Source organism: Amia ocellicauda, chromosome 10 (assembly GCF_036373705.1).
Source record: "Amia ocellicauda isolate fAmiCal2 chromosome 10, fAmiCal2.hap1, whole genome shotgun sequence".
In the NCBI taxonomy this organism is placed as follows: domain Eukaryota; kingdom Metazoa; phylum Chordata; class Actinopteri; order Amiiformes; family Amiidae; genus Amia; species Amia ocellicauda.
Window position 1 is genome coordinate 20,462,266 of NC_089859.1, and position 26,201 is coordinate 20,488,466.

Here is a 26,201-nt window from a genome sequence, read left to right on the forward strand (position 1 = left end):
TTGTCGTCGAGTTGATGAAGCCCCTTAACGTAGCTCCCCGCCTGTCGCAGGTACCACACTGTCACCGTGGACGCCCCCAGCCCCCTGACCTGCTCCCACCTGCAGAACTACGACCCTGACCGGGCACTCACCGACTACATCTCCCGGCTGGAGGCGCTGCAGCGGCGGCTGGGCAGTGTGCAGTCAGGTAAAGGCCACGCAGCCAAGTGGTCCTGAGGCCGAGCAGAGACTCCGAGCAGGAGCACACGCGTGTCACAGTGTGTGTGCGTGTGTCGCCTGGGCACTAAGAGTCTGTGCTTGTTTCCTTAACAGGTTCTACTTCAAACGCTCAGTTGCACTACGGGATCAGAAGATAGAGAGAAGTCCGTTTGCTTTAATTTACTTTACAAAGACTGACTTGAAACTCCAATGGCCTTTCCTAACGAAGCTGAGCTGCTGTGGTCTGTTGTTAGTTTTGTATAGTTCTTCTCATGTGTATATTTGTGGGACCAAATCTGTGTAATATAATACTGTATCAACCTTTCTGTTCGTTCGGTTTGTTGTTTTTTGGCTTTCCTGTGGCGGCACTCGGAGGAGAGCAGCTTTACGTTGATCAGTCTGCTGGTTTGGTGTGCAGATTTACAATCGGATGTTTTAAATGTATATGTGTGGAATGCTAATTTAAACTGATTTATTTATACTCTGTGCATATCGTGTGGGTGGAAGGGAAGGGAGACGGATTGAGCTGAAGTGCGGGGCTTTAACAGCGAGAGGCTGCTACACTGTCACAGTCGTTTATACTGGCGCGTGGGCAGACGACAACAAAGTTTGTAGAGACTTATTTTTGTAAAGGTAGAAGCTTTGAATTTTATGGGTATTTTGTCAAACATTAAAAATAAAGATTAATATAATATTTGAATTGTGTAGTCTAATCCTTTGCATTTATACGGTTTTATTTGTTTGGTTTCACACCCACATAAATGTCACAAATGTCCAAGTGATTTGATACAATATGTAGTTTTTTCTTTAAAGAAACTGGTTTTAGGCAGATTATCCACTAAGAACACCTGTTCAGGATGGAAAAGAGCAAGACATAAAATAGCAACTTGGAAAAATATTTGTTCAATTTATTTAACCTCCCGATCAGGTTCAGTTTGATGCTGTTCCTTTATCTTTGTACATTATTAGAGCAGAATTAGTAAGAGGTTTAGTTTTGTGGGGATTACTGAACAAAAGCACACCAGTTAAAAGCATCAATCACAGAATGTCACCACTGCAGTAAACCCCGGTATATTTACACATGTAAACATGTAATCATAACACTGTACACCCCCACCCCCCACCCCCTGGACGTGTGTGTAGTGTGATACAGACATCTGCACAGACAACAATAAATTACCAAAATTCAAGTAAAGCACTTTAAATGAAGCACAAATCAAGTTCACTTCCTCCTTTATGCATCGATTAAGACTTTTATGATGTAGTCGGGTCTGCAGTCCGTTCCAGAGTCGGGTCTGGGTCCGTGGGGCGCTCAGGGCGTGGGGCGGCGCTGGTATCTGATGACCGGGTTGTGGGGCGTGTGAATCATCGTCGTGTAGTTCACTGTTGGGAAGTAGCCATCAACCAGTTCAAAGTCGAACAAGCGCAGCATGGTGGACCAAATCGTCTTGATCTGAACGTACGCAAAGTTCTCCCCGATGCAGCGATGTCGACCTGGGGGAGGGGATTAGTGAGCATCATAAGTACCTATAAACCATCACCTCTGAAGGAAGAAATCTGGATCAAACAAGGCTGTAAACTCCTCTCCGGGAGTCAATATTCACTCGGGAACTGGATTTAGGCTGCTGTAGAAATTATGCACTCAGTATATCAGGATCCTGACAGGGTGGAGGTGCGTCTCTGACCGGTTTCTGTTTCTCCAGCTCATGAAACCCGCTAATAAGAGAATACTGGGGGCGGGTGCTCTTTCCAATAACTGTGGGATCTGTCCCGCTGCCTAAACCACTCGGGTGTTTAACAGTCGACCAACAAAGCGAACCCTAGTGAAACGATGTTCACGCCCCTTACCTGCGCCGAATGGCACGTAGTTGAACTTCTCCCCCGTGGCGGAGCTCTCCTGCAGGTAGCGGTTGGGGTTGAAGTCCAGCCGCTGGTCCCAGGTGTCGTGCAGCCGGTGGTTCACCGTGGGAGACACGCACACCTGGTGGCCGGCAGGGATGGTGTAGCCAGCAACCTTCTGCAGGGACAGAGCCACAGCGGTCAGCACAGACACAGACACACAGCCTGCTGACTGGAGACAGGTGCGGTGACCGGTCCCTGGTAATTGCAGTTGTTTTTTGTTTTTATCTGCGCTGATGTTACAGGGGATGATTTTTTTTTTTTTTTCTTCAACAAGGCATGTCGATTAAACTAAGAAACTGCAGTTCTAGCCAGCGTTGACCCCGGGGGCGTCACACACGGGCACATACCTGAGGGCTCCTTGCCATTCTCATCATAGTCATGATAGGAGGCCGGAGTCTCAGCGTCTCCTTCAGGCAGCAGTCCAGTACGGTCAGGTCCTTCAGCTGGTGAAGCAAGGAGAGGGCAGTTAGCGCTGGAGCCGACGATCCTACCTGCTCGACGCCCTAGACCGCAGGGCCTACGGGGGCACAGCGCGGCACGGCACAGCGGGTGAGAGGGGAGGGGAGCTCACCTGGTCGTAGTGCAGCGGGGGCAGGTCCTCTCCGCACACGGCCTTCTGCTCACTGTAGCAGCGCTCCTGCAGTGCCCGGTCTCGGGCCAGGAAAAAGCCCAGCCAGGCGCTGGTGGTGGAGGAGGTGTGCTGCCCGGCCAGCAGCAGCCCAATCAGCATCCCCGCGATCTCGTCATCACTCAGGGGCCGCCCGTCCCTGCCAGGGGTGAACAGATGAGAGAGAGAGAGAGAGAGAGAGAGAGAGACGGGTCAGGAGGGAAGAGGATGCATATAGAGGAGCCAGAATAGTAGAGGAGACGCATAGACAGATCAGGAGAGGAATGGAGACAGACACATAGGTCAGGAAACGGGAGAAGGCGAGAGACAGAGAGGATACAGGTGACTGCGCCCTACAGAAACGAGGTAAGGACTGTGCTCTTTGAGAAGATATTCATGGAATGAAGGTTGGGGGTTCAAGGCCCCCAATTTAGTCCCACAAAGACCTTTTACATGTGTGTTTTATCTGTAAAAATGGCTGTGGGATAATTGAGAAATTGCTAATGATATTTAGGGGGGTTGTGCTGGACTGGAAACCACAGTCCTGGCATTTTCTTAAACCGCAATTTGAACCAGTGGGATCCAATCAAATTCTGGTGTAATTCTGGGATTTCAAACGCTCCGATTTGGACCAAAAAAGTAATCGTTCCAAAACAGGAACCGAAATTCAGTGTATAGATTTGGAGTGAGCCAACAGGAACCGCACTTGTACGTGGCGTCCATCAGGGTCTGCAGCATGTCGTCCTCCCTCTCACCGGAGTGCCTGCGTCTCTGAATCACCGTGTAGAAGATGCTCTTGATCTCCAGGTGGGCACGGTCCCTCCGCCTTCAAACACAAGAATGAGAGAAATGAACAAACCAACGGGTGACATCAGCTCAGTGTGCCTCGGTCACAGGACTGACCTGAGCTGACTTCCTGGCAAATATCTCACTTGTTTACTCACAGCATTTGCTGATGTTGTGTTTGAAAAAGGCATGTTTCACCCCAAGGTTGTAAAGAGCTACACAAACTATCGTGCTGCTGGGTCACCTGAAGCTGGGCAGGGGCAGCCAGCCGGGCAGCAGCCAGGCCTCGTGCGTGAAGCCGCCGTCCAGGTCCGCATACAGCTGGGCCACCTTCTCGTCCAGCATCCCCCGGATCTCCTTCCCGTGCAGACAGCGGCTGGCTGTGAGGATGATGAGCTCGGACAGCGCCTCGAACAGGTCTGCGGCGGGGGTCAGAAGTGGAAACTATCAGAGCTGTGGAAGTGGGGTTGATGAAAAGGATCTGTGCAGCTCATCCAGCCACCCCCCCAGCGCAGCACTCATTACAGCTCACTCACCTCTCTCTCCACTCTCCCCCCAGCGTGAGAAATAGTCCCGGGTCTCCTCTTCGATCACCTGGACGTGCTGTTTGAAGTGGGCGATGTTCAGCCCCGTCTTCAGCATCTTCTTCTGCTCCAAAAAGACCTGCCGACCAAGACGAAAGGGAATAACGGAGCACATAATTCAGAAACGCATGGTCACACGGTCAATGATATATATCTTTTTAAACATTTTTAACAAGTCTCTGCTCCCCCCATACCACTTTCTTTTCTCCAAAGATGTTTGTGTGTGTGTGTGTGTGTGTGTGTGTGTGCCGAGCGGTCTTACCGGGTTGGGCACGTCATAGGCCACTCCTTTGCCGAAGACAGGAGTGGTGAGCCGGGAGTACACGTCTTCGGCATTCAGCTCCTCGTTGCGGCTGTTGAAGAGCAGGCTGGCCGCCTCGCTGCCCACCAGGTAGGTGAATGTCTTGCCCACCATTGTGAAGCTGAACACCGGGCCGTACTGAATGCACAGACAGACACATACACTGTTTAAAGCAAAGCCACCTTTCTACACACTTTACACACGATGAGGAAAAGAAACGGCAGGCTTCTCATCATGTTCACACATTTTATTTAGTAAACAGAAAGTGTTTTGTTTGGTGGGTGGGGGCTCTTTTTACAAATTCTCTACAACAGTAACCCCGACGCCTGGAAGTGTGGCTTTCCCACAACCGGCAACATGTGCAGTCAGTGTCATGTCAGCTCGGTTCTGGGAGCGGTATTTTACACACACGTATGGGTTCGGGGGGCTGTGCAGAAGAGATCCGTGTTTGTCTTGAGGTGGATGTGACTGTACTCCACTGTGTCTCTTACCTTGTCATAGGCCTGTTCCAGGAATTCAATGGGACTTTTCCCGAAAGCTATTGCATGGCCCAGGAAGGGGATGCTGGAGGGGATGTAGGGAGGATACTTCTGCAGAAACAGAGAAGAGCAGCGTTCAGAGGACACCAAAGCAGCCCCAGTAACATCAATTCAGAACGACAGGACGTTATTACATGAATTAAGTCTCTACTGAATTGCTTCCCGTTCAAAGGGTTTTATTACAGTGCAGCCTCTGTTACCTGCGAGCACAATTTACTGCAGTATTTACAGTACATTTACACTCTGTGGGAGCAGAAGATGGGGCAGATGAGAGCCTCCTCAGATCTTTCCCTGAAGGGTCCCTGGGAATCTGGGCCTGGTGGGGTGTCTTAGCCTCACTTCTCTCCGCACGCCTGCCTATGTATTTATTAGCAGACACTTCCCAAGGTGACAGCTTTCACAGAACATATTCTCTAACCATTACAAAGTGCAGTGAATACAATCCGTACATAATGTAATTTCCATGTATTGATTTTAAAGAAACCAACACCTCCATAGCGTAATCAAGTGACCATGTGAAATACAGATTATATATCAGTATGATTAACAGTTGACAGCTTTAGTGGTGTTCGGTTCTCTTACATTATCATTAGAGGATGCGTTTTTAATATCAGTCACTCGCCTATTAGTGCGTCAAGTTTGATTTCGTTTTTTCATTCATAAAGGCTGCTGTATATTACAAAATAAAATAACTAATTGGCAGTGTGGTGCTGTGATGGCAACACTGCACATGCGCCCTCACCGTCTCCTTGCCGTGCGGCTGCATCTGCCTGAACATCAGTCTGGACACGTAGCCCAGACTCAGGATGGACGCCGTGGTCACCAGCACCACCGAGGTCAGGTTGTCCCCCATCCGCCCCACGGCCCTCTCGATCAGGGAGCTGCCCGCCTCCAGCAGGGTGGCCGACATCTTTCACGGGCTGCCGTACCGGGGTATCGCGACTGGCACTGAATTGGCCGCACACGGCCGTCCACACACGCACTGCGACACACTGAATCGGACGCACACTCGGACCCCCGCACAACAAACTGTCTTCTCAGTGCAAAACCCTAAAGAGTCTCACCGCAGCCCTGTCCCCGCACTGACGGGCGGGCTCAACCCGCAACAATGTTTCCATGGGCTGGTTATTATTGCCGTCAAAAAGCTCTGCGCGCTGATTGGCCGGCGACCCTGAACTGATGTCGGCCTATCTGCTCTGATTGGCTGCTCCTCCGAACTGGCTACATGACGGCAGCGCTGCATCGGCTGCTGCAAAAAGCACAGGCGATCAAACAGGAATACAGTGTATCCGCATCAATACTCAAAAGACTGATTACAAAACGTTTATTTACAGAGCGTTTGGAAATAAAATGTGCATTATATATTTTTTTAGGGGGAGGCTCACATTTTACAAAGGATACAAATGCTTTCAGTCATACCGTGTTCTTTACAAGTGAGAGGTGTAATTGAACGTGAACTGTCCCGGGTTATATGCATGTGATTAGAGAACGTGGTTTGAATATTTGTGCACCTTGATCACCATGATTAGTGCATTATTCTTGCAACAGGGAAATTAAAACAATGCATACAAACCAAGCATTTTGTTAGAAAATGTTTATTTGTAAAAGTTAATCGCATATTACTTAAATTATTAATCAATGATGAGATGTCTGTTACAATCATCTGTCAGTTTTATTCATTCCATTATATTAATGGACAATTTGGACAGTTCTTACTTTATTGTATTACCCATCGACAGCAGAGGGTTGATTTATGTGTCCCTGTGTGTCCTGTCAGACGGGGACAGTCCTGCACAGAGCACAGCTCACACTCCAAGCATGAACACTATCTCAAACCGATTAAACAATAAGGTTAAACAGACATTAGACAGGTTATTAGTGCGATAGTGCAGTGTGGTGGCGCTACTGGTTTTACTGGGGAACTGTTTCTGTTGATGTTGCTGTTGCTGTATTAAGAATAATTGTGATTATTAACTATTAGTTGCAAAACTAGTTGTTGTTGCTTTAGATTTAAATCATAATTACAGTTCTCGGGACTCTTACCCGTCCCAACACAGCCATGTCATCATGGGGTTCATAGAAAAGCAATCAGTAATGTGAAGTTTAAAAAATTTTAAATATATATGTGTGTGTGGGGGGGGGGGGTGTGTGACAGGTGACAAATTAATGGAAAAACCTGAATAAATGAGTGAAGGAACATAACGAATGCAGATGCCTCCAAACAGGTGTATTGTATGATACAATTAAGCAATTAACATGCTCTGTGGCATGTATACGAATACTGAGCAGGCCCGGTTGACTTCAGTTTTGGATCAAGATGGCAAGAGGAAAGGATCTAAGTGACAGAGGTCTTTATTGGGGCACAAATGGCAGGAGCTTCAGTCACACAGACGCTCAACTGGCTCGTGTTCTCGACAAGTGGCGACACCAAGAGAACGGGACATGCCTGACTGCTGGACCCCTACAGTGAGGGGGTCCGGAGGCTCTGTTATGCTCTGGGGGGCATTTTCTTGGCATGGTTTGGGTCCATTTTTCCCCTTAGAGGGAAGGGTCACTGCAAATCATGACAAAGTTATTCTGAGTGATCACCTTTATCCTATGGTGACACATTTCTATCCTGATGGGAGGGGTCTCTTCCAGGATGACAATGCCCCATCCACAGGGCACGAGGGTCACTGAATGGTTTGATGAGTATGAAAATGATGTGAATCATATGCTATGGCTTTCGCAGTCACCAGATCTCAACCCAGTTGAACACCTATGGGAGATTCTGGACCGACGTGTTAGACAGCGCTCTCCACCACCATCATCAAAACACCAAATGAGGGAATATCTTTTGGAAGAATGGTGTTCATCCCTCCAGTAGAGTCCAGAGACTCGTAGAATCTGTGCCAAGAGCATTGAAGCTGTTCTGGGGCTCGTGGTGCCCAACCGGTGAGACGCTTTATCAAGTGTATGTGTGTGTATGTATAATGAAAAACATGGTTGACAGAAGTGGTGTTGGAAAGCCCGTATTGGGGACTGTGTTCCTGCTCACATCAGAAACGCTGCCCTCGGCGACACACACTGCTGCTCACAGCTGGATGGCCTGCGCATAGATCTGTATCGCTCGCACCTGCGCCGTGACGCCGTCCAGGCCAGCCAATAGCAGAGTCCGCACGAGCTGCTGCATCACGGCTGCAGGTTCGGCGCTGCCCAGGTAACGCTCCCGCCACTCGCCCAGAGCACGCATGACCTTCTCCCCCAGCAGCTGACTGCAGCAGACACATCATTATAATAATATCATGCTAATTAGAATTATTATTAAAGTATTATTAAGTAAAGTGTTCCACATGTATGACAAAAATAAATAACTCTAACATGCATTATAATGTATAAATAAAGTGCATTCATATATATACACTACACTATAATATAGAGAGAAGGAAAACTGAGTTAACAGAATGGACAAATGTCCATCTTTTATTTTCAGTTTCTTCAATTTTGCACCTTGTAAAATGGTCTGGACAATAATGTTAATTGCTGATCTGGTAAATCCTGGTTATAGTGTAACTAGTGCAGGTCAGCCTGGCCTCTCTTACCGTGGACCGGTCTTCTCTTCAGACACCCGCAGCTTCTTACAGAAGTGTTCAAAGTCCGAGTCGGAGATGTTGTTCGCCACGAATCGGAATATTTTTTGTAAGATTTTTTCTATGGAAGGAGAAACTAAATCAGAGAGCTTGCCCGTGTGTGCGTATACCAGACTGGGGGGTTTATTATGTGCAGGTTAAATGTTAAACGCCGTTTAAGAGATAAAAGCCGCTCTGGTGGTACTGCTTCCTATAGTACCTCAGAGAGCAAAACCACACCCAGAATAACAGTTCCCAGTTCCTGGCTATTATATAATAATTAGCACAATTTCCTGTAACTTCCTTCATAGTGGGAGATGTATCTAACTCAGAGGATGCACACTATTCTGAAAGATATATAAAGTGTTTCTACTTAAATAACTGAATGCAATCCACAGTCACACCCACCATCCCTCAGCCCCGCCCGTCTCAGATACTGGCCAATAGGGAGCAGCTGCTGTCCCTCACACACGGCTGGCGGGGGTCTGGTCAGGGGGTTCCCGTCCAGCTCCACCTGCCTCACTGAGCACAGCTGGCCGAGGTCACCGGGCAGAGAGCTCAGCTGGTTCCCTACAGACAAGGATCACATATAACTTATCTCATGTCTGTCGTCAAAGAAAATCTCAAGAAACACTAAGAAACACTGCAGGACTTCAGCGCTGATCAGAGTAGAATGATGTAAGAGCAGGTGCAGAAAATAGTGCGTGATTCTAGTAAGGTAGCTGTTGTAGACAGTATAATATTTGCATCATCTATGGAGGACTAAGATCGACCAAGCATCTATCCTTTATTATGACAACTGCCTTCAGTTCCCTTTTATTCTAGACCCCAACCTTGTAAACCGATGTGCTGCAGGCTCTGAAGGGCGCACACTGAGCTCGGGAGCTGGAGTATGTGATTGTGGTTGGCTGTCAGCTTGACCAGATGAATCAGTTGTCCAATGGATTCTGGTATCACCAGAAAGGCGTTGTCCGACACATCCAGTTCCTTCATGTTACACAGGTTTGACAGCTCCTCTGGTAGTGAAGTCAGCTAACAAGTCAATAAATACAAAGAAACAAATAAATGTATCATGGACACCACAGTGCAAATCCTTGGTAAATTGTCTGAAATACCCTGTGTTACATAATTCGAATGTTGTAACATCAAATAGACAAATCTGCATTACATCACTTACATCATCATTTAAGGCAGTTTTAGAAAAGTGAAATTGTCTTGTTTCCATCTTTACAAACTAAATGGAAGAGAGATGCCGCCAGCTGTGCTCGGTGCTGTATGTGAGACACATGTTGCGTGGTGTCACATGAGCTGAGCTTAATACACTGGATATTTTACACTGCAGCAAATAGAAAATGTACCAGAAACATCACTTGGCTTACCTTGAGACCTTTCGCCTGACAAATTGATAGTTTTTCCAGAGAACGCAGCTGACATATTTCAACAGGAAAGGCACTAAAGCGATTGTTGGAAAGATTGAGGTCTTTTAGTCCTTCACAGCACCTGACGCCCAGAGGAATGTTCTTGAGTTGGTTTTCAGAAAGGTCGAGAACCTGAAGAGTCCTCAAGGAGCACAGCGCCTCAGGAAAATCTGCCAACTGGTTGTTGTGGAGGAGGAGGACCTGGATGCATGTCCAGCCAGAGGCACCGTCTGGGATGCTGTCTATGGCATTGCTGCTCAGGTCTAAGTAAACAAGCTTGTGAAGCTGGTAAAGGTGGGCAGGGAATGCAGTCAGCTGATTTCTGCCGAGCTCGAGACGCTGCAGGCTTTGCAACGCGCCGACATCTGTGGGAATTTTAGATATCAGGTTGCCTTTGAGGTTCAGATGTCTCAAAGCCACACCAGCACACAGGCCAAGCGGGAAGTTCCTCAGGTGATTGTTGCTCAGGTCCACGGAGACCACGAGCGTGCAGTTGCTGATCTCGATGGGGACTTGCGTCAGTAGATTTCCTGAAGACTCAAATAGGGAAAGCTTGCGGAGGTGGGCAATCTCCTCAGGCACTGACCGCAGCTGGTTCTCGCTCACCTGCAGCTCCGTCAGGCTGGCCAGAGCCCCCAGCTGTCTGGGCAGCTTGGCCACCAGGTTTCCATTCAGGGAGAGGTGCTGCAGCTTGTTACACCTGCAGATCTTCTCTGTCACTGTCCGTATCTTGTTGCCACTGAGCTGCAGGACTTTCAGCTCCCTTAACTTCTCGATTCCGTCCGAAACTGCCGTCAGCCGGTTTTCACAGAGCCTCAGCTCTTCTAGGTTGGACAGGCGGAAAAGCTGAACTGGTAAAAAACTGAGTTTGTTGTCATTCAGAGAAAGCTCTCGCAGGCTGCTCAGCTCACAGATTTCCTTGGGCAAGCTTTGTATTGCGTTCCCAGCAAGGCTGAGTTTGACAAGCTGAGACAGGTGGCACACTGCCGGGGGAAGAGATGTGAGGTGGTTGGACTCCAGGCTTAAGATGTGAAGATTATTGAGGCTGGACACCGACGCTGGCAAAGAAGCCAGTCTATTCCCTGCGAGCGCAAGGACTTCTAAGGTGACCAGGTCACCGAACAAAGGAGGCAAGAGGTCAAGGTTGTTATGACTGGCGTACAGCTGCCTCAGGCTGTGGCACTGGCAGATTTCCCCCGGTAGTGCCGTGATTTGGTTATTGCTAATGTCCAGAGCTTTGAGGTGAGAGTGCAACCCGATAGAGACCGGAAGTGACGTCAGTTTGTTCCCCTGCACAGACAGGATCTCCAGCTCCTCCAATTGCCCGATCTCCTCCGGCAGAGTCCTGATCTCATTGTTTGCCAGAGAGAGCACCTTTAAACGGCCTTCTTCTGCAACAGTGTCTGCCGGGAATTGTTTTAACCCCCTCCCGTCCAAAGACAGAGAGCAATTCTGGGTGACCTTCAATGTTTCTTGTTGCATTTTTACTGCAGTTTTGTTTTTATTGTTTTTCACCTGCAAAGCAAACATAACAAACTTTGATGAAGCAAACTTGCTTTAAATATACAACCGCAAAGCAAATCCACAAAATGTTTTATTTACAGATCACATATATATTAATGTAATCAGTTGTGTCCTCAGTATTATTAAAATGTCTTAATTTGTTCATTTACAGTTAATTTGAACTCACTCAAATAGCTTATATTGGGCCATTTCACATTTTAAAATATTTTAAGTTTCCCATAAATAAAGATTAATCAAAAAGACAGTCAAACAAATAGAGCGCTTAATAATATTTGTTCCAAACATTGTGATGAGCCAGCATGCTCAGTCACTAATTAGTTGACTTTTGTTATCTTCGGTTGGACTGAGCATTGTGACCAATTGCGGGACACCTGTTATCGTGAACAGATGGGATAAAAGCAATGCTCAGAAGAGACACAAGATACTTTTTCTGTCTGCTATTTGTGTTTGGGGTTTGTGTGTAGAGGGTGCGGAGCTGCCTGTATTGATCTGAACTCTGCGCTGTCCAGTTGAATGAAAGTTGTCTTGCTGTATTTTAAACCTGTACGTGCTTGTATTGTTTATGGGGTAGTGTGCTTGTGTAAATAACTAAATACTGCCATTGTTTTAATATCATTGTTTTATTCTAGTCTTTGTCCATAATAGCTTTTTTTTTTATTAAAATATGAACTTTGTGAACTTCTGTAATAAGGTTAAGGAAACCTGCTGATGCTGAATCATTTTTAATACTTGTGTAATATTGGGGTGAAGAGTTAATTGATTGAACAGTGCTAGACTTTAATCATGTGAACACCTGAACTAATTACCTTTTTTCCAATTAACTAATCTAAAACCACAATTAACCAATTAGGTTTGTTACAGGTGTTTGTGGGTTGATATTGGTATTGCGTTTTATATTATAATTACAGAGCCCTGACCACTACTCCACAGTGCTGCCTGGGTAGGAATATTGCTGTGTAGGATATTTGGTTCTTTCATTTACTTGGTGTGCGTATTTATTGTTTGGTTTACCTGGTTTTTATATGAAGGTTGATTGCTGGAGATTAAAACATTTATGAGGAATGATTTGATTATGACATTGACTGACTTGATGGATATTGTCTATTATGGATATCGACTGCGTTCTATTATTGTCTAAATTGCACACCCAGTTTTGATCTGCCTGTTAGTATATATTTAGTGTGCATATATTATTTCCTGCAGTTTCCTCTGTCTCTAGCGGCCCGTCCTGGTGGAGCTCCACGCTGTTGAACGGGTTGTGTTTCGGCAGACCAGTCCTGGTGAAGGCCGTCGCTATAGTTATAGGCGCTGGAACGCGTTGCGCTGGAATGCGTTTGAAGTTCAGGAATTCCAAACGTGCCCAAACAAAAACAATTCAACAAGATTCGAAATGAAAGCAATAATGCGACGAACAAATAACCATCCCACAACCTAAATTCAACAGTTTTCACAGCAGGTCTACATTTATGCCGGGGTTTTGAGACATGGACATACATCATTTTGCGCAAGTCTAATTCTGTGTCTAATTAAGCTCTATCTAAAACAAATCCCAAGGAAGCTGCACGTACCGCACTGTGGTGGAGCGCTGTCCTCGGTGCGGGGCAGTGGCGGTGTCCTGCCCTGGGTGAGAATCGCTGCCATGGCGACGCGCAAACAGCACAGGCTCGCGCGTTACTGGACCCGGCGGCGGAATCGGATTCAAACCGGATTCAAACCGGATTCAAACCCGCTTCATCCGCTTTCAACCGCACGCTGCCCATTCACACCTCGTTAGAAAGCAGAGACGCGGGGCTTTCGATTGCATATAGATCTCTGTGCCTCATGTCTCTACAGGCTATGTCCTTTAGGTGTCCCTTTCTCGACATACCAATCATTTCTCTCATATCACTGCCTTATTAGATTTCTGCTGTTATACTACAGATTCTAACTTACTTGTACAAACCACTAGTGATGCATTATACTAATAATTCTACTATTTTGATTACAAATGATCACTGATATTAAGCTGGATACTACAAATAATATATAATAGTGGTATGTTTATGGTAATATGCAGGTAAAATCAGTGATTGTATTTAATTAAAATAGTAGAATCCAGCTTAGAAGTAGTATGTGGTACGTGTCAGTATATCATACCACAGAACAGCACTCTCTCGGATTTTACCATGGTACCCCATGCTGCACTTTGCCATGTTTATCAAAGATCCTGTGAGAGAGCAGCGCCCCGCGGTGCCAGTCTGCCTCCTGTGAGAGGATGGCTGTGAGGATTGTGCGCACATCCATTCATTCAACATTACACACACACCATCTTCTCGATTGTTTCCCCCATGAGACGTAACAGATCTCCCACACTGGAGTGAATGTTTTATTCATCCCATGCCGCAGGACAGTAAACAATGTGTCAAGGCACTACAGTATATTATTTTATTCAAAAACAACAAAACATAAAAAAAAAAACCACACTTAAATACAGATATTTACAAAATCAGTCCAACCGTCAGCTGTTAACTGGGGAAATGGAAACGAGAGTTGCTCAAGTTATTAATACCGAAGCAAGACATTCACACAGGGGACACGACCTGCAGTGACTCAGCCGTGCGTACTGGATGTGAAACTAAATCCAGAAGTCCACTGTCCATAGGGTATTGGAGCGTTTTGCTTCATCAGACTCCTGTGAAAATCCCTTGTCTGGTGCCCTTGTCTAGTCTCGTGTCCTCATGAGTCTCTTTGATGTTGTCTTCTCCGACGGGAGCGTTCACATCACAGAAGGACGGCGCATCTCGCAACAGGCAATCAGATAATATTCCATCACAGCAAAATAATATACAGGACAAAGCAGTGTTCAGAAGAGCGTGTGGAGTATTTGAGTTATCCGTAGCCATACTTGTCTGATAAACTTCTGTCGTTGGGCGTCATCTGTCCACTTAACTTCATGAGGAGTTTGACAATGAGGCCGGCCTAGAAACAGCAAGGAGAGGACATGAAACACAGCCACCCATTGCCATTGCTTACACCAGCAACATGCAGAGAAAGCACACTGTAAGTATGATCGAAGCGTGTTTATACTGTGCTCCAGTGTATGTGCCTGTGATTGTGTCTCTTACCTGTTTGGTGTGAACAATGAAGTTCATTTTGTTCTCCAGGCTGTGGATCTGGAAGTACTGATCGGCCTCTCCCAGCTGCCACATGAAGGAGCCGTACTTGAGGCTGATGAGCAGGGCCTGGGGGTTCAGACAAGATCCGCGTCAACCCACACTGCCTCTCGGGCCAAAACACATCCTCACCCCCCCACCATGCCTCACGGCAGACGGACCACCAGGATGCGGTACTTCAAACATTCGCATCTCTACAGCAGTGAGACCATTTGTATTTCTTATTATTCATATATTTATTATTCCTTCTGGTCCCTGTGTCTATCGGGCCTCAAAGCTGAGTGTGTCTCAGGGATTATGCTGATGCTGATGACAGTGAGGGCCAGAGCCGGCACAGTACCTTGGTCTCCATGTTCATGAGATGCAGCCCCTTGGTGTTGATGCCCACGTAGACGCGGATGACCTTGTGGTTGCTGGAGCTGGCCTTGGTGAACACCTGGCCGGTGAAGAAGGCCGCCCCGTAGGTGGGGATGTCCCAGCAGTTCTGCAGGAACAGCCGCTGCAGGTGGTGCATCTCCTTGCTGACGCCCTCGCTGGTGCTGAGGGTCTGAAAACACAGCCAGGCTCGGTCACGGGGGTGGTGGGGGGGGGCGGGGTATTAGCCTGGCACTGTATCTAACCCTGAGGAACGCCGGTGAGAGACACACACGTCACATACAGAGGCCTGGGCAATGGGGGTAATACATTTCGGTCAACTGCGATGGCCTGGAGTCCCACTCTGTGCCTGCGGGGTTGGGCTCCCTCTACTGGAGAAAACGGGTATTGAACAAGGATGTTTTAGTCTAGTGAAGTGGTTCCCAAACCGGTCCTGGGGGACCCCCTACCCTGCTGGTTTTTGTTCCTGAGCTCTCAATTACTTAATTGCACCTTAATTGAAGTAACAATCTGCTTAGATTTTACCTTTTAAATTGTGTAAGAAAATAGTTGTTTCTTCAATACATTTTACTTAACTTAATACCCCTACTGTTTAAAATAATTAAATGTCTCTGATTTAGGAAATTATTAGTTCAATTTAGGTTCAATTAAGTAATTGAGAGCTCGGTTGGAACAAAAACCAGCAGGGTAGGGGGTCCCCCAGGACCGGTTTGGGAACCACTGGTCTAGTGTTTTAGTCTTAAATGGTTAGAAAAACCACAACAAGCCCACTGTGTTAGTTTTAAGAATACAGAGCCACGTGCCGCAGAATAATCAACCCTACCTTGTATTCGTGAAGTATCCTGTTGGTCCAGTGATGTGCTTTGCTCTTGATCTTTGATATGGGGACGACAGATTTCAGATTCTCCTCGCTGTCAAACGAAAAATGTTAAATCGTCAATGGAAAAAAAAAAAAATAGTAAGAGTTTGTGTTCTTGCCCTCAGTCCTAGATTTATACATCATCTCGGTCACTCGATACCATTACAAATTGCTGTGTTTGGATTATAAAAATGGGAGAGATGTCCTACTCCCCATGTTTGTAGGAATCCTGTTTATCGAAACAACCCTCCGTATGTTCGACTCATTCCCCAATTTCCTTTGCTAACCAACGATGCCCAAAATCCAAATAAATCCACACATTGTGGGCTGAGCTCTGCCAACCGCACCCCTCTGTGTCAGTGTGACCTGAAACACGCCCCCACGGAGACGGCGGACACGGCGTACGTGAGGAAGCCTTGCTTGTGCTTCTTGCTCTCGTAGTTCCCGTAGATGATGTGCAGGAGCAGGCTGGCCAGGGTGATCAGTTTGCTGTCGGGCGACGGGAAAAAACCCTTTAGCAAGCAGTGCCGCGCCTCGTCGAACAGGATGAGGATGGACAGGGGGTCTTCCACCTAGACAGTGCGAACAGACACATTACCCTGCTGGCTGAGGACCACCCATCATCACTCGGGATGGCTCTCTGCAGCTGCACGGTTGGACACCGATTGATCCACCCCCCCCCCCCACCCCCGGGAACAGTAATGCAGCAAAGCTTGTGTGCCCAGTGGGGCAGATATTGTTATATAATCTCTCCCCTTCTCCTCCCTTTCCCTTCCTCTCGTCCCTTTCTCCAGCTTCCTCCACCTCCCTTCCTCTCCTCTTCTCTCTCCTCCCTTCTCCAGCCTCCTCCTCCAGCATCCTCCTCTCCTCTCCTCTTTTTCCTTTCCCCTCCTACTATTTATATTGTTATATATACTCGTGTACACCTGTGAAAGCTCACCTTCTTCTCGATGTCCAGCGACAGCCGCACGTCTCTGCGTAGGAAGAGCTGCGGGGTCTCCCTCTGGGGGTCCAGTACGGTCAGCTCGGTCACGATGTCAGGCCACACCCGCAGGTGCTGGAGGGGCTTGTGGTAGGGTTTCAGCTGCAGACCTGGGGGGCAACATGCACCGCACCACTCAATACTTCAGTAAACTACAGTAAACTACACCGCCCCGCCCCTCAGCTCACTCGGCAGCTGGTGTCCCTCACTCGCTTATAACCCAAGACAGACAGAGCGGCCCGCTTAGATCCAGCAATGTCCTCAGGGTTATCTGTGTGTTTTATGGTTTGTGGATTTGAGACACCTTCTTTTAAAGTCCGCCTCATTCTCATCACAATCACTATTATTATTTCGAGTTTACGTCTGATAACCTGCCGCTGACAGGAGGTCGTGTAATGCATCGTTGCTGCATGTCTGCCCTGGCCCTCAGTGCTGACGGTGCGGCCGCTCTTACTGAGGTTCTCCGAGCAGATCCAGATTGTGAAGTACTGCTGCGTCTCCTGGGACAGACGCATGCCCTCCAGGATCTGCTGCACAGACGTGTTGTTCCCGTGTTTCAGCTCCACGGAGCGGTATGAGCCGTCCATGCGGTAAATCCTCACTTTCTCGTACTGGAACACAAAGCACGGTTTATTTTGCGGTCGGTCCTACGCAACACTGTAATTCATACATCAGGGATCAAATCTATTCCCACGTATACGTGACCGCGGGACAGACGCTGGGTCGAAGTGCTCTTACTGGTTTGCTGGCGGCCTGCTGGAGGAGCTTGGCCGTTTCCTCCCAGTCGTTCTGCTTGTTCTCCTCACACACCTGCAGCGGCGACCTCCCCTGCTGGTCCACGATGTGCTGAGGGCAGGAACCACAGACAGACAGACAGACCGTTAGTGCTGCAGCATTCCATAGATCGTTTTCTATTACTCGAATGATCCTGGGCCGGCCAGACCGGGGAAAGCCCGGCCTGTGGGCGGAGCGGTCAGTCTCACCCGGTCCGTCTCGGGGTGCTGCAGTAGGAGCTGCACTATTTCCGAGTGCCCCCCTCCGGCCGCGAAGTGCAGGGGGGAGCTGAGCTGGCCGTTCAGGAGATTGGGGTTGCACTTCCCCTTCTCCAGCAACAGCTGCGTGGCCTCGGCCTTCCCATACCTGCAGGACAGAGAAAGAAAAGCATCAGACGAAGGACTGCCTCGTAAAGCAGAGCACTGTTGTTGGAAAACCCTGAAATGCTGTTTACAGGCATCATTTATTCAGTCAATATGAGTAACAACCACAGTCCATCTAATCACACTCTCTCACACCCCCTCTCTGGCTCCCGAGCAGCACCCACCAGCAGGCGTAGTGTATGGGGGCCCAGTGGTCGCTGTCCAGCTGGTTGACGGAGAAGCCGCTGTCCAGGAGCTTGGTGAGCAGCGCGGTGTCGCCCTCGCAGGCACTGCGGTGCAGCGGGAAGTCGTCCACCCACTGGCGCTCCCTGGGGGGGCATGGCACACGCTCACATAACAACAACAGCAGCAGCACAAAGGAATAAGACCAATATCCGAAGTACCCTTCCTTAAAAATCATAAGACAAACGACTAACACTGTAATGCAGGATTAATCAATATTAAAAAGTACTGATAACAATGATTGAGACGCTACCAAACAATATTTTTTAAATCCATTCTCAAATGCATCATGTGATCAGGGGTTTATCTGCTGCCAGTGCTTTGGGGAAGCTGCCGTAGAGACAGTGTGTCCATGTCTGTGTGTCCGACTCTGTGTGTGTGTTGTGTGTTGTGGAGGTGTGATGGGCCGGGCCTGGGGGCTGTGGCAGAGACGGCACTCTCACTTGTCCTCGGTCACGCTGCTCATGCTGTGCTGCCACTTCTCCCTCTTGGGGATCTGGATTTTGGAGTAGTCTGGAGCTCCCAGGCCGAAGTAGGGGTTAATGACCACCTTGTCCACCTACAGACAGGACAGATGGGTCTGTGATGCCAGATGCTGAGAGAGATGCAGACTGATCTCAATGTTTTACTAATTTTGATTTAACTGAATCATTAAATATACAAGGAACTAAATAACCACATCAGTACTTCTCTGCTCCTCCTGCAGTCCAGAGTTTAGTTGCATTAGTGTTAATACTCCAGTATATCGTGCGTAGCTCCAGGCGTACCCGGTTGGTGTACTGCAGGTCAGAGCCGTACAGCGGGTTCTGGACACACATGTCCGCCTTCTCCAGTGACATCATCTTGCTCTTGATCTCCAGGGCAGTGTAGCCCATGTGCAGCGTGCCCTCCAATTGGCTGCTCTCGTTGGAGTAGGCGGGGTTGGTCACGCTGGTCTTCACCCTCTCCATGGGGGCGGGTCTGAACAGAGCCGGGACCGCGTGGGGAACTGTGTGCTGCTCCAACAGCCACCTGAGCAGAGACAACATGGCAACGCTGCGGTCACACACGCGCTGGGGGAGGGAGGGGAGGAAAGAGGAGAGGAGAGGAGAGAAGGGTGGAGGAGGGGAGGGGAAGGGACGAGAGAGGAGAGGAGGCTGGAGGAGAGAAGAGAGGGGAGGAGAGGAAGGGAGGACATGGGGGGAGGAGGAGGCCGGAGTAAGGGAGGAAAGGAGAAAGGAGGAGATGGGGGAGGAGGAAGGAGGAGAGAAGGGGGAGAGGAGAATTATGCTAGAGAAGGGAGGAGAGGAGATGAGGAGGCTGGAGAAGGGGAGGAGAGAAGAGAGGAGAGGAAGGGAGGAGGAGGAAGCTGGAGAAAGGGAGGGGATAAGACCTGGGAGAAGAAGAATGGGAGAGAGGAGAGGAAAGGAAAGGAGAGGATGAGGCAGGAGAGGAGAAGGGGAGAGAGGAGAGGAGGAGGCTGGAGTAGAAGAGGAGATGGGTGGAGAGAAGGATGCTGGAGAGGAGAGATAAGAGGAAGCTGGAGAAAGGGAGGAGAGGAAGGGAAAGGGAGAAGGGAATGGTACGTGGGTGGTATCCATTCTGAGGACAGGTGCGCTTGGCTCTTACTTGTCCAGGGCCATGAGCATGCGGGCGGTCAGCGAGGAGAAGTGCACGCTGGTCTCGCTGCACACGCGCATGATGTCCTGGAAGCAGTAGAAGCTCGGGCTCCCGGGGCAGTACACAGGTTTGCTGTTGTCTGTGGGTTCAATTCATGAATCATGAAACCGCCCCTCCCCAAACTGCAGCCCAGGGCCTGACTGCACACGTGACACACTCCGACGGCCCTGTGGTCCAACACGACACATGCGCACTGTCGGCGATGTCAGAGCGTGATATGGAAACTGCGAGTGAATAAACACCCGAGTGTGATGAGTGAACCCATCCCTGCCACACTGATCAGAACCAGCTGCGAATGATTCATGTTTGCATCTAGAATAACCAAACTTTTAAATGCTATTAATTGTAATTAGTTTATATAAAAAGGGGAAAACATATATAACAAAAAAAGGGAAATGATTTGTTCTATTTTGTTAATGGTCTGTGCTGGGGGAGGAGCTCTGGACCTTGAGTATAAAGGGGACAGAACAGCTAGAGAGTCTTTTTGGACATAATAACTTGGTTGCAGTATTCTTTGTGTATGTATTGGTTTATTCATTTCTTTTGAAGATTACAAAACTTCAATAAATTAGTTTACTTTTGGAGAACCATCTACCTGGTCCTGTTTTCTTCCTACATAATAACACCTGACCCTGCGCCCGCAACTCCAAAGCAGGGTCCGGGCTCAGAAAAACGACACGCAATCGCAGACATTTAACATCACCGCAACAAACAAAGCAACACACACCTTTATTCACCCAGACATGACCCCTACTGTTTTTCCATCCATCCCGGTCTGCAATTTCCACACCATGTGAACACCAGCGTTGTCTTACCTTTGACTGTGATTGGAACAATGAACAGAGATGCCTCCTTCCCCACATCCTCGCCCTCCAGAGCAAACTTCTTCATGTACACGACTCTCTTGCCTGCAGGAGACAGCACACGTCACTTGGACAGCCACAACAAAACCTCACTGACACACACACACTCACACACACACACACACACATACGTGACTGCATCAACAACATCTTGTGTGGAGCCTGCCACAACAAAACAAAACTTGTAGTTTGAAATTCTTTCACTTTCACCAAACCCACATCATCGCTGTCTTTTTTTCTTTTCCCTTTCTAGCACACTGCTATCGCTCACACAGCTCGTACAGGAAACGACTGTTTGCAGCGAACACTGTCAAGCAGATGTGTGTGCGGTCATGAGCTGAGCAACACTGTGTGCGGTACCGTGTGCGACAACTGCGTTCGGTCTAGAATAGCCTAATTGTAGCTACTGCCTCTGTGGTCCCACTCACAAGAACACTGTCACCAAAACCAAATGAGAACCCCTCTTTTTGGATTGCCTGCCATCTTTAAAACCATGTGACTTATGGTAACTAACACCGCCAAAAGAGGTGCTGATAAAAGACGGTGCTTCACTGAGACCAGAGCTTATGGACGAGTATGGGTCCAGCGCCCACATCAACAAAAAAAAAAAAAAAAAGAATAATACACAACAAACCACAGGCAGAAAACAATTGACCCTCCTGAGAGTGCCACGGACAGCGCAGCCTCACCTTTGATTCCCTGGTTGTTAGATATAGGCTTTGTCGTTTCGTCCACATATTCCAAAATTGTCCGGGACCGGTCGCTGTCGGCTTGTATCTTGGTCCCGAGAAGAACTTTTTTCCTTTTCTTCTCCTTGCCTTCCAGAGGAACTTCTAACAGGAGGATCTACAAGTGAACAAAAAACACACATAAACACCTGCTGCCCCAGAGCATCGTTCCCCTGCTTGAGAAGGGGACTGCAGAGAGAGAAACCCTGGGGATGCAAATGTGTGTATGTTGTGAACATTAGCACTTGTGTCCAAGCAGAGACGTGAAAGAGACCCTTATGGCATAATTTCCAAAGGGCGAGATGAGAAGGGAGTCACAAAGACCCTTTTGAGGTCTAATTTCTGAAACCAAATCAATTATTTTACATTTTTAGGTCACACTTTACAATAATGGGCCCCAATTCTTAATTAATTAATGAATGTATGAATTTTTAAAAGTGTGTACATGATGCATTCTATATAAATGTGTTATTGTCCCCCTGTTGAGTGTGCAGCAGGAAGAAGTAAACAGCCACAGCCCCTGACAACCACACATTTCTGCAATTCTTTCATTTTAGCTCTCTCCTCACCGCACAGCCACAGTGACGTCTCGTACAGCAGCGGCCTGGGTGGGGCGCACTGAAAGCGCTGAGGTTTCTCGCATCACAGAATCAAGCTTTCTGTTGATAAGAACCAATTGCAGCTCCTAACCGAGATCTCTAAAGCTTCCCCTCCAGTTTGCTGCTGTTGTCACACATATCTTAAATGAAACAGACGACCCAATCCCTGCCTGTTGGACTCTAGTTAACAGCAGCTCTATTATATAGTCCCTGGAAGAGGATGAAACACTGCAGAAACAGAAAAATAAAATACCCCAAAATACTGTCGGAGCACTAAAGGCTTTGTGAAGCGGAGCTATTTTTATCCCTGTGGCAGCTGCAGGAAGCCCAAACTCAATTGTTCATGTGCTGCTTTACTTTCTTTTGTCTGTACAGAACCCTGCACAGACCTGGCATCAATACAGCTGAGCAAATGGGTAAAAAATTATAATAAACACAGCTGGTTATTCACTTAAGGCAGGTTATCAGGGTTAATGCTGCTTATTTAAGGAACTGTCGCTCCAGTGCAGATACACAACTTGAAAACAAAACCAAAAATATGAGCTGTAGCAAGTGTTGAAAAGCAAGTGGACACATCTTGGGGAGGCCTTCATCCAGCAGTGGATCGATATGGGCTTATGGTAATGAATGTGATGTATATATATTATTGTTTTAATTTGGTTAGATTTTTTAGTATACACAAATTATTATTTTCAGCTCTTACTTCATATGCCTTCGCCCGGTACTCCTTGGAGTTGAGGCTGACGGTGTTTTTTGGGCGAATGACAGCGACGAACACGTCCTCCAGGTTGTCCTGATGGCCCATGGTGCTGGGGGGCTCAGATCCTTTCACACGTCACAGTAACGGAAGCCCCTCGGAGCATCACCATGCCGGCCTGAATCACAACAATAATACATGTAAGAATAAAACAAGTTAATAACACATCATCTCTAACCTTCTTAAACAGCTGACAGTTCAGAGATCAACCACGTTGAAAGTGTTACAGAAAGCTTTTCCTTTACTCTTCTGTGCATGGATGCTAAATTGAAAAGCAGATCTGCGGGCGGTTTGATTTCTAGGAATTGCACGCAGCTTCCTTCACTGTAAAGACTCTTTACACATTAGAGGAGGGACAGCAATTGATTTTCTTACTAATTAACATGTGTGGTACCACTGTCAAAGGGCAGCTTTATCCAGCATTGCTTCCAGTTAAAGAAACGCTGTGACTGAAGAGCCTTTCTCCTACAGCTGAACTGTCCATACAGTGGAAATAACGTCCAAGACCAATCAAGCAGTTTTAAAATTATTCTTTAAACACACAATAGCCACAGTAATGGACATAACTGGTACACTGGCTGTTCAATTGCACACCCACACTGTGTTTATATAGAGACGTTAATGGAAAGATGATCTTGCAGCAAATAAAACCCGATGCCCATCCAGGCTTGGTCTGTGTGAATCGATCTGCCCCTTGGTGGACAATCGGGGGAATAAGGGAGCAAGAGAGGGAACCGGTCAATGACAGCCAGAGTATATACAGCATCCTGGACCGAAACAACCCCAGTCAGACGTGTTTGTGTATCATCAACAACAACACGCCCATAGTCCGGCTTCCTGTACTTTTTATTCGCAATTGATACAGCTTCTTAATACAGACATAAACAATACAGTAAGTTCATAAACATAAAATAACTACATTGCTTCATTGTGAAATAATAGAATTGTCTTGTTAATTGCTTGCTTAATTGAGGTAACATCTGGAATTCACTAATGACAGTGACGTCACGCCCAGGGTGGCACCACAGCGCAGAGGTTTTGCGGTATCTGTGGATATCGTGCCATTTAGTGTTCACAATTATCGACAGGCAGCTTTAATCGCTTTTAAAGCTTTGCCCAGACTACATTTTTATCATCGTTACAGTGAAATCCGCGGTCTCGCCAGGCAGTCCCACAACGGTGCCGTTGATTCTTTCTTCATCAGAGCATCGGATTAATAATAATCCTAATCATTAGGACGAAGAAACACTCACCTGACACCGGAAAGCGTCATTTCAGAGACACGGGCCGATACAGGCGTCGTTTGAGCGAAAGCTGTACACCGGGGGAGGGAAACCAGCAAAATAATAGCAAACAAACCAAAACATTAAAGGGGAAAAGTTGTAAGTTTCCTGTGTAACAGTTCCCACCCCGCCGACACTGTGAGCCGCTTCTGGGCAGTAGTTTATCACTTCCGGGTCACAGGCTGTGGCGCAGGCGGGCTGCTGTGTCCAGCTGTGCAGTGCTGTGCGGCTCTCCTTCACTATCACATCTGCTTTCGCCGCACAGTTAGCAAGATCACATTGATCCCACGTCGATGAAAGGTTAACAGCATCGGTGATACAACATTGAGTCAATCGATGGAACCTTTTCCACGTATTTACTGTTATTTAACACACCGTTTATTGTGTGTGTGTATGTTGACAGATACATTTAAATCAACTCTGTATCTAAAAAAGCAGTGCTTGTGTTTTTATTTTTAAGTAGTTATTCAGATATGGTCAGCCCTAGCTTGTGAAATGCAACAGTTCAAGGATTGTCTAAATTCGCTATTAGTCCATTCTTCTCTTGTATATTTATTTTAATTGTATTCCCTTAAGTCATGGGCTCCATCTAGTAGTTTACTTAAAACAATTGTCTCATTGTAAATATTGCTGATTCAAAGTACTTTCAATTAACAAATTGATGTTGAATCTAACTAACCTAATGTAACTGTCAATGGTGTTTCAGCATTGATTCAATGTTATCTTGGTATACAATATGTCGTTCAATTATTATTATTATTATTATTATTTAAAGGTGTTCGGACAAAATATAAAAGTACAGGGTACACCGTTGTTGAACTACATTTCTTTCCCTATGTGTCTGTGTGAGCAAGGTCACTGTCTCACTGTGCTATAGTTCAACCCTGATACCTAGAAGAACAGAGTCTGATAAGAACCAGTTTTCACCAGCAATTTGGGCTTGATACATCGTCCAAACCCCCTTATATTAAACATTACATTTTCCCCGGTTTAACCATATATTGGTCTTCCTGAGCAGTTGTCAGGCAGAGACCGAACCTGCACTCATCACAGGACAGACATGTGGGCCTGTTATCTTTCTCTCCTGGCTGGTCTGTATAAATGTGCCTGTTTGAAACTGTATCTTTTGAGAGAAACCTCATGGAGACCGCCTCCGTGTGTCTTTCTTCCCCAAGCTGCTTGTAGGAATAAACTTTCTGATCAACACTCAACACTCTCTCAGCCGGTTTTATTAAAATGAAAATATCCACAAAGAAGTTTGCTTCAACACCGATATTCAGGAGGAGGCAACTAAACCGTGTCTCCTCTGGGAGGCGGCAGAGCACAAAAGCAATGAAATGAGGTATGATGACAAGATTTGAAAACCTTAAATTGAATGTATAAACTACATTTACGTAAATAGTAATGCAATATGTATGAGAAAAAATCATTTTGGGGGTCAGAGACAAATTTGACAGCGTTTAAAGGGGAATCACTGTGTTTACTGTTACATTCTCACATCCTAGATGCATAGGTATAATAATAATAATAATAATAATAATAATAATAATAATAATAATAATTTTACATCACTGTGCATTTCAGCGTAATCATCATCATCTGAGCTGTATAACACTGTACATCATCACCCAATTCATCCTGTTTTACAGCTTCACACCTACAATATTTTGCCCCTTTTCCTATTATTATTATTATTATTATTATAATTATAATTATTATTATTATTATTATTATTATTATTATTATTATTTCTATGCAGACTTACAACATAAGTGCAATACAAAGTGCAAAAATACAGTTAAGTCTAAGGTATATTTGTAATGTAATCCAAGGGTTACAAGGAATTACAAACTTGGAGCCTTTTTACGTTTTCTTTTTATTCATAAGCACTAGAAAGCGTCTTATGCTTATACATTTAAAAGTGATAGGATACAGGCACTTTGCTTTACATTTGTATTTGCACTAAGTCCTTATTTTTCTGTTGAGGGGAAATCGAGCACATTGATGTGGTGGTCGTACTTATTTTGTATCTGCATTGATGTAAAGAGCTGGTACTTCTAACCCAACTTTAAGAAATATATAGTTACTGGTGGTTTGG

The 26,201-nt window shown here is 46.8% G+C and overlaps 4 protein-coding genes across 11 annotated transcripts in view; 1 reads left to right on the forward strand and 3 right to left on the reverse strand.

Annotated features, from left to right (window-relative positions):
- The window catches only part of akap9 (A kinase (PRKA) anchor protein 9), a 61,558-nt gene extending 60,666 nt beyond the window's left edge, over nt 1-892 (forward strand). For all 8 annotated transcript variants that reach the window (XM_066715447.1, XM_066715450.1, XM_066715449.1 and 5 more), the window contains 2 exons: nt 51-187; nt 313-892. In XM_066715447.1, coding sequence (XP_066571544.1) covers nt 51-187; nt 313-356 — 181 coding nt within the window. In that variant the 3' untranslated portion in view covers nt 357-892. The remainder of the gene's footprint in view (nt 1-50; nt 188-312) is intronic.
- A 193-nt stretch (nt 893-1,085) lies between these two features.
- On the reverse strand, nt 1,086-6,031 carry cyp51 (cytochrome P450, family 51). The gene is made up of 10 exons (XM_066715456.1): nt 5,660-6,031; nt 4,870-4,968; nt 4,340-4,516; nt 4,030-4,156; nt 3,738-3,912; nt 3,414-3,533; nt 2,672-2,867; nt 2,448-2,543; nt 2,047-2,215; nt 1,086-1,692 (listed from the first exon to the last, which is right to left on the reverse strand). The coding sequence occupies exons 1-10, from the start codon at nt 5,825-5,827 to the stop codon at nt 1,511-1,513; spliced, it is 1,509 nt and encodes a 502-aa protein (XP_066571553.1). The 5' UTR covers nt 5,828-6,031; the 3' UTR covers nt 1,086-1,510.
- A 431-nt stretch (nt 6,032-6,462) lies between these two features.
- On the reverse strand, nt 6,463-11,453 carry LOC136760167 (leucine-rich repeat and death domain-containing protein 1). Its single transcript, XM_066715455.1, has 5 exons — nt 9,905-11,453; nt 9,359-9,557; nt 8,934-9,095; nt 8,499-8,607; nt 6,463-8,171 (listed from the first exon to the last, which is right to left on the reverse strand). Exons 1-5 carry the CDS (start codon nt 11,423-11,425, stop codon nt 7,991-7,993), a joined length of 2,172 nt encoding a protein of 723 aa, XP_066571552.1. The 5' UTR covers nt 11,426-11,453; the 3' UTR covers nt 6,463-7,990.
- Nucleotides 11,454-13,868: 2,415 nt separating this feature from the next.
- Nucleotides 13,869-24,258, reverse strand: krit1 (KRIT1 ankyrin repeat containing). The gene is made up of 17 exons (XM_066715457.1): nt 24,074-24,258; nt 22,767-22,938; nt 21,426-21,582; nt 20,689-20,781; nt 19,823-19,952; nt 18,982-19,225; nt 18,658-18,773; nt 18,157-18,300; nt 17,819-17,975; nt 17,574-17,681; nt 17,290-17,446; nt 16,794-16,945; nt 16,259-16,425; nt 15,818-15,905; nt 14,960-15,166; nt 14,572-14,688; nt 13,869-14,425 (listed from the first exon to the last, which is right to left on the reverse strand). The coding sequence occupies exons 2-17, from the start codon at nt 22,866-22,868 to the stop codon at nt 14,336-14,338; spliced, it is 2,229 nt and encodes a 742-aa protein (XP_066571554.1). The 5' UTR covers nt 22,869-22,938; nt 24,074-24,258; the 3' UTR covers nt 13,869-14,335.
- Nucleotides 24,259-26,201: the final 1,943 nt, after the last annotated feature.